The sequence below is a fragment of the Triticum dicoccoides genome, chromosome 1A, assembly GCF_002162155.2.
Source record: "Triticum dicoccoides isolate Atlit2015 ecotype Zavitan chromosome 1A, WEW_v2.0, whole genome shotgun sequence".
Taxonomy (NCBI): Eukaryota; Viridiplantae; Streptophyta; class Magnoliopsida; order Poales; family Poaceae; genus Triticum; species Triticum dicoccoides.
This window is the reverse complement of record NC_041380.1, coordinates 9,233,469-9,241,492: the sequence shown is the minus strand read 5'-3', so window position 1 is coordinate 9,241,492 and position 8,024 is coordinate 9,233,469. Positions and strand designations below refer to the sequence as shown.

The 8,024-nt window shown below is 44.0% G+C and overlaps 1 protein-coding gene across 1 annotated transcript; it reads left to right on the top strand.

Annotated features, from left to right (window-relative positions):
• Positions 1-4,918: 4,918 nt before the first annotated feature.
• On the top strand, positions 4,919-7,793 carry LOC119278046 (fatty acyl-CoA reductase 2, chloroplastic-like). The gene is made up of 9 exons (XM_037559679.1): positions 4,919-5,278; positions 5,363-5,466; positions 5,596-5,795; positions 5,875-5,975; positions 6,217-6,433; positions 6,540-6,701; positions 6,806-6,887; positions 6,982-7,370; positions 7,453-7,793. Exons 1-9 carry the CDS (start codon positions 4,960-4,962, stop codon positions 7,631-7,633), a joined length of 1,755 nt encoding a protein of 584 aa, XP_037415576.1. The 5' UTR covers positions 4,919-4,959; the 3' UTR covers positions 7,634-7,793.
• The last annotated feature ends 231 nt before the right edge of the window (positions 7,794-8,024 follow it).

Below are 8,024 nucleotides of genomic sequence, written 5' to 3'. Positions count from 1 at the left end.
CGTGTTTGAGCTCCCCAACCGCCGTCCGGGGGCGGAGCGGCACCTCGAGCGCCGGCCGCCGCCGCACCTTCCGCCATGCTGGAGCTTCCCAACTGCCTGCCGCCATTGCTCGATCCCCAATCCCCCAATCAAGCCGACGCGGCCCTCGACTCCCTCACTGCCGGTAGCCCCCTACCCGGCGAGGCACCCCCACCCTCTTTCCCTCCGCCTCGATTTGCCGCCGCCGCTCTCATCCTCACCGTCGAAGAGATCGAACGCCGCTGCACACCATCGTTGACGACCCTGACGAAGGCCTCAGATCTGCAGCGCAAGGCGGAGCTGCTGCTCCTCTCCGCCATTGGCAGCGGCGGAGCTGCTGCTTCTCTCCTCCATTGGCAGCGGCGGAGCTGCTGCCTCTCCTCGGGCAGCGGTGGAGCTGCTGCTCCTCTCCTCCATTGGCAGTGACGGAGCTGCTGGCTCTCCTCCATGCGTAGACGATGGCGGTAGGTTTCGCTAACGGCACATGTGTTTTTGACTAGTCAAAGTTCCCACCTGGCATAATTTTGCCTAGTCAGCTCCTGACAAGCGGGGTCCATCTGTCATAAATGTGTTCAAAGCGTTCTAATCCACCGATCAGTGATTTTTGCTAAACGATTACAAAAGAAGTGGTGTTTTCTGCAGAGAAACTGTATCCTAGTGTTTTTTGCAAACCTAACCCTCAAAGTGGTGATTTTATGCAATTTACTTCACCTAACACGAAGCTGCTTGTTATTGATTCACTTGCTATAAAGCCAACTGCTTGGACAAAGATGGTGACTTCACAAAGTCAAATCAAAGTGCAATTCTCCGGAAGCAACTGCTGAATCAACGGCCACATACATCGGTTGGTGGAAGCAAATATTAAACAATTTGTTATCAAATTAAGCACCCCTGAGTCCACCCTGGAATTTTGATTCTGACTTTGACTACAAAATTAACCAACAACTATAATTTTTGTATTAATACAGTAATAATCAAGATAATAACAAGTAAGCCCGACCTCTACAAGAACATCATTAGAAGTGAGTCTAGAAAATGTCCACTTGCTCCACTATAAGTTATTAAGTTTTGCATAAATTATATGAAATAAAGTTGAAAATTGTGTGGTGCCGGGAAATCAAGAGCCCATTTGTGAGTAATAAGCTCAAAGAAGGTTTGCTTGATGGCAATGAAGTAGGATCATTGTGTGGAATGTCCACATATCATTTCTAACAAAGTTAGAAAACAAGAGCTTGGAGAAGCTCAACCATTCTGTCATGACCGAAGAGAAATACAAGCTTCTCCATGTCATTGATGGTTGGTACCTTGTCATCAAGGAAATGAGATATGCAGGTGCACACACAAGGAAGTGGAATCGACTCCAAGCTATATGAATTACATCTCCATTATTCCGTGCACCTAGTAAAAAAAATCTGCAGATGGTGAACTAGCTTCAAAGGCCTCTCTAAGTGAATTTTGACGGTATTTCCAAGACTCTAATCTTTGAGCGTCACTTGGGTTTCTCAATTCCTTGTGATTTTTCTAAACACCTGTCATTTTTGGGTTCACTGCAGAACTGATTTTTACTAGAAACATTCATTTCGACATTATGTGGTGTGTCACACTCTTTCTGCTCTCGGAAAATTGCAGTTGACTTGGACTTGTTTCAGCCATCGGCAACTGGTCATTTCGATCGATTATCCTTATCCTAACCTCAGTTGTACACAAATCACAATTATGTCTACTACACATTAGAGCGGGTATAATAAGGTGATGCAAGCATGCTATAAAAGATTAAATATCATATTTTTGCTGAGTTGGAGGAGAGAGAAGAGAAGCATGCCCTAGACTAAGAGCCAGCTGCAGCAGGGCCTTCAATTTTTTTGTAAGAGCGAGAAGTGGCCTGGGTATTAATAAAGTACTATATATTTAATCTAATTATTATATGTGTTGATATGTTGGCTCTATTATTGCATCACACATCAACTCAATGATTGGGTTTTAAAAACTATACTGCATGACTTGGACTACAGGATTGGTGCAAGTGTTACGGGCGATTGGTCATGCATTAGTCGCATCAACCTTACTTAACATAAACATATTTAAGTCTAAACGATGCATGTCATGTGGCACACATTTCAACGGCTGATTTTGAAAAGTTGCACATGACTTGAATCTTAATTAGTGGAGTCCCAAGTTCCAACTACATCCATACAACTAGATTTGTTTAGTTTGACGGGATCAACAACTACTTGGAAATGTTAGTTTGACGGGATCAACAATTACTGGAAATGTTCAACAACTACTTCATTGACCAGCGAAGAATATAATGGTTCTACAGGCGCACCTCTAAATTTTTCTTTCTAATCATGATACATAGGGAAGTCACAATGTCACATCAGATAGCCTTGAAAATTATACTAAACAATCACCTCATGATCTTTATCATTCTTATCTATTATCCATGGAGTCACCGTAATGCCAATAGTCATCTTCGGAAATTTTACTAGACATGCATCCTTATCTCAATGTTTCCCGAAATATCCAGTCGAACATAAAGAAACGCGTAGATGAGCAAGATTCTATTCACCACAAACATAATATGAAGGGATACATCACATAATTCAACTCTGTTAACAAAGCCCATAATCACAATCATCATCACAAACTTTCATAATTGAGGGTGGGCTAATCTCATATCATCATAGAAGCGGCAAGTGATGACGAAGAGATTAATGAAGATCAACCCCCCCCCCCCTTCCGATAGGGTGTTGGAACAGGGCTAAAAGGAAGATTGCCTCTTGCCTCGAATCGGGAAGTGTTGACGTCGGACAAATTACGGTTAAATTATGACATGTACTTTTTTAGCATATATAGAGGCATGGGAGCTGCGAGGCGATTGGGAGGAGGTCCAGGGAGCCAACACACCCTCTGCACACACCACGGCCCTAGGTCATCTTTTTTTAGCAAAAAGCTAGGCTTTATTCATTCGTTGGTATTGCTACCGGTATTACAGAAGTATCATGTGGTAGCCCCAACCAGATATGGCGGCCATGAACCAACTTTACAGCATGCCTAGCTAATTTATGAGGCTCAAAATTTGAGACTCTAGATGCAAACTTAAAACAACAGGAATCAAAAGAAGTTTGCCATGAAATTATCTATTTTACTACTCCACAGTAGTTTCCACCCGTTTTATCTTTGATATGCTTCACCACCTCTTGACAATCCGACGCAATCACCAAGTCCTGGAGCCCCAGATCTTCCGCCAGAGATAATCCTTCTCTGCATGCAATAGCTTCAAGAGTAGGCGGATCTATCAACCCTCTAATGACAAACACCGAGGACCCCAGGTATCCTCCGTTGTTGTCCCTGCACACCGCAGCGACTGCACCAACTGCCTTAGGTCATCTGGTGAGGCCGCGTGAACTCTTGGTAGGTCTCCTCCAAGTGGGCTTTTGGCCCGGTGGCTCTTCTAGCCAGAATAATATATTTCTATAAATTCTAAAAACAGACAAAAAACAACAACTGATGCTAGGAACTGGATTAATAGGTTAGTAAAGAAAAATGATGCCAAATCTATGCAATAAATATATCAAAATAACATAACATTTCAAAAATTATAGGGATGTTCAAGATGTATTAGCCTGCTACTTGCGTACATCTTATTATAGCTGAAATCGGCAGTGGTCTGTGATGCCCTGTGGTCTGTGGACGCCCGGAGCTATCGCAGAGGATGAATAAATCGGCAGCTGCTGGCGAACACTCGCATGTTTGGAGGAACAGTTATTGCGTGCAGGAGAGAGGCCTCGGCGGACAGCAATGGCTGTGAATTTTTTTTTGCGAGACTAAAATAGATAACCGATGAAATGCATAGAATTCTGCATCAAAAAAAAAATCTAATGATGCATGCATTGAGATCACAGGTACTCATTCACTTGCATACCTCCTTTTTCAATTTGTATAATCCAAAGATGCATGGATGGAAATCACGGCTAGTCCACTACTGGGGTAGCATTTGATTCAGCAGAGAGAGGTAAAGAGAGATTAGAAAAAGGAGAGAGAACAAAAAGTTTTTTTGTTGGATTGGATCACCACGATCCAGGAATATAGGGGTCCGATCTATTCGAAAGGCTAGCGACAGCGCTCCCGGGTGGAAAAAATACGCAATTCTACTACCCGTTAAGAAATCTATTAGATCTGATGTTATCCTATATATGGTACCTACCACAGGCAGGTTCATTCAAGCAAACGCTGCCAGAGAGAGCGTTCCCTCAAAAACGTAATAGGAAAGTTTCCAGTGAGTTGTATTGAACTCTTTTGAGGGGGTAGCACGTGGAACCCTTTGCGGCCATATGATTCTTCACCACCCAGTTCCGACTAATGTACTCCAAGATTCACATGAATCTTTCTTTGATTACTTTTTATCTTTATGATCGTCTAAATCACTAAATTAAGCACAACAGGTTCCATGCGGACAAAAATGTGGATTCTTTTCGGGAGATTTGAAGCATATATATCTGGCTCGAGGCCCCAATTTCTGTTAGGAAATCGCTATCACATGGATCGGAATATCGGACCCCATACACACCACGTGCACCGTCTATGGGCTATAGATTAGACCACATAGTAATGATAAAATACCCATTCGTAATAAACGTTGTCAAATAAATTAGTATGTGTTCCAATTGCAACAACCACTCATTTGATTTTGTTTACTTAGTACGGGAGTAGCTAATTAAGCAGGTGGGAATGATTGGACAAAGCTCCATTGGAATTTGGTGGAATAGGCGTGAGAGCAACTGGACCAATTGATTTACTTTTTTGTACCATGTGTTGCCTATTAAACGGTATAAATAGGGATGTAGCTCTCCTACATATCCTACATAAAGCCTGTAGTGATTAGTTGGATACACTATTTCACACGTCACTCCTTCTGTCAGACATTTCAAGTTGGCTGCCATGCTAAACCTTCACTATGCTGTTGCAGACAAATGCGTAGGCTTTCCTGCCAGGAAGGGAGATTACGCTAACAGTAGAAGCGCCCCTGCACTGCAGTTGAGGAAACGATGTCTTGGTAGTGATGCTTTCGCATGCTGCATGAAGAAGCACTTGAGCAGTAGTTATGGTGGGTCGAGGCCTTCCTACGTTGTGACAATGGATCACAAGAAACCTAGAGCCGGTTCAGCGCTATCAAATGAACCATATGGTATCGGGATCACAGAGTTCCTTGGCGGCAAGAACTTCCTCATCACTGGTGGGACTGGACTTCTAGCAAAAGGTATAGTTTTTCTATTTACACCTTTCATATGCTTAGCACACGATGAAGCTTTTGTGGTTGATTTCCATTTCCCTACTGCGCCAGTTATTATTGAGAAAATCTTGAGGACAACTCCTGATGTTGGCAAGATATATGTGTTGATAAAGGCGACGGACAGCGAGGCCGCGCTGAAAAGGTTGCAGAATGAGGTGTGTGGTGATACTTACTTAATTTATTATTTACTTCCTGATTCCTGCAAGGCACACAGATCAAGAGTCAATAGTCATAGACTCAAGACTAGTTTTCAATGTTGATCCAAATGCTATATATGCATGCAGATAGTCGACACAGAACTTTTCGAATGCTTACAGAAACTCCATGGGAAAGACTACCACCATTTCTTAGCAAGAAAACTTGTTGCCGTAGTAGGCAACGTCAGAGAAGACAACATGGGCATTGCGCCGAAGCTAGCGGATGAGATTGCAAAACAAGTGGACATCATCATCAATAGTGCAGCGAATACAACATTAGATGAGAGGTTGGTCTGACATGTTTTGTAATGGTAGTGTTGCTCCAAACATTCATGCTTGACAATCACTACCACTTATAAATTTCAGGTACGATATTGCTATGGACGTCAACACCATGGGACCATTCCGGCTAATGCGTTTTGCGCATAGATTTCAAAATCTGAAGCTATTTTTGCATGTATCAACAGGTTAGAATGCCAATTCAAATATTTTGAGGTGAAAAGATTAATTTTACATATAGGCAGAAAGCGGCCAGAGGGCATAAGCCCACACCTTAATCGTTTGGTGGAAAGTGAAAAATGCTATCGATAGTTTTGATACAAAACTCAAAAGCTTATGTTCTTCCAAAAGAAGAAATTCATTGATTGATGGACTTATTAGACCGTACCTCTGTTTTGAATGTGCTATATGCATGGGCCCATCAATCAGCTTATGTGAATGGGAGGAGGCAAGGCGTGGTGCTAGAGAAGCCATTTAGCATGGGAGACACCATCACGAAGGAGTTGGGTCACTCAGCAGATTCTTCAGGACTTAAGAACACCGGGCTTGATATAGAGGCAGAGATGAAGCTGGCTTTTTGCTCCAGACCTAACTCTAACAACTCAACATCTTTCTCTCAAGAAATGAAAGATTTAGGGACTGAGAGGTGACACATCTTTCATAGAAATGAGGTACTCCAGTTCATTAACAATATATAGTTGCAACATCATATATAGGCATAATGAAGCAACTGGTTTGCACTATCACGGCAGGGCAAGACTCCATGGATGGCAAAACACCTACGTGTTCACGAAGGCCATGGGGGAAATGGTCCTCGACAGCATCCGAGGAGAGATACCAGTGGTGACGATAAGGCCAAGCATCATGGAAGGCACTTGGAGCGATCCGTTCCCAGGCTGGATAGAAGGAATCAGGTACAGATAGATTGTAGTGTCCTTTTTGTCTGTTATATGTGTCTACTAAAAATCACCCACTTAATAGTTAGTTTTATGGTCGACCTCCACTTCTTTTGGCCCAGGATGATTGATCCCATTATGCTGTACTACGCCAAAGGCCGGCTGAGTGGGTTCCTTGCCGACGGGGAAGGTGTCGTCGATGTGGTAATTGCATATGTTGGCATAATAATACGGCCGGTTCCTTCTCAGCTAGTAATGGCAATGATTGTAATGGATATCTCTCTTGTCTTTCCATAAGGTTCCGACAGACATGGTGGTGAACGCGACCCTCGCAGCGGTGGCAAAGCACGCTAAGGCCCTAGGGGCGGCACGGGAGATGCACATCTATCATGTGGGACCATCGACGGTGAACCCACTGATGTGGCGCGACATTTTCAGCTTCTTTTTCCAGCAATTCACGAGGTACCCCTTCAGCAACGCTGCAGGGCAGCCAATCAAGGTGGCACCGATGAGGCTCTTCGGTACCATGCAGCAGTTCAACAAGAACGTGGAGAGGGACGTGCTGCTCTGGGGCGCCAGCGAGAGCGAGACGCTCTCGCCTCGGGCGCGCATGCTTTTCACCAAGTACGCTGAGAAGATCATCCACCTCGCCCGCATGTACCAATCCTACAGCTTCTGTGCCTGCAGGTGGATCGGCATTCTACCTCTGCTTGGTCATGCATGTATATATGCATGTGCTCGAGAAATTAACGGAGGCTTGTGCATGCAGGTTTGACAATGCCAACACGGAGGCGCTCTTCGCAGAGATGTCAGTGGAGGAGAAGGCGCAGTTCCACTTCGACGTGCGGAGCATCGAGTGGAAGGAGTACTTCACCAACGTGCACATCCCGGGGTTCCTGAAACACGTCATGAAGGGGAGGGGCGGCGGTCCCTCCATTGCTGAAAAATAACTAAAACATGCATGTAGCGATCCATGCTTTTGCCTTTGCCTTCGCCAGACAATCGATGCAACAATTCCCTCCCATCCTTTCCTTGCAAACGCGCCTCCTCGAAGCATTGCTCAGGGTGGTATATATGTATGCAACACAATACTTATCATCCATAAAATAAGACACAACTTTCATATACATACATTACTCACTACTAAAATCGCCGCAGATGCTGAGTTCCCATTGTTTGCTGAGTTTCTTTTGACGTGAGCTCGAAGTTTGCCGAATAAGGAATTAAAAGAACTTGATAAATAGATAAATAAACTCGGCAAAACATAACCAGTTGCCCAGTGCCAAGGAAAGAGGACTCACCAAAACAGAGAAACTCGGCCAAGTATAATCTTTGCCGAGT

Coding starts and splice junctions, on each gene's coding strand:
- LOC119278046 (XM_037559679.1), top strand. CDS start 4,960: ATGCTAAACCTTCACTATGCTGTTGCAGACAAATGCGTAGGCTTTCCT. Junction 5,976..6,216: donor ATTTTTGCATGTATCAACAG/GTTAGAATGCCA, acceptor CCCATCAATCAG/CTTATGTGAATGGGAGGAGG. Junction 6,888..6,981: donor GGGAAGGTGTCGTCGATGTG/GTAATTGCATAT, acceptor TCTTTCCATAAG/GTTCCGACAGACATGGTGGT.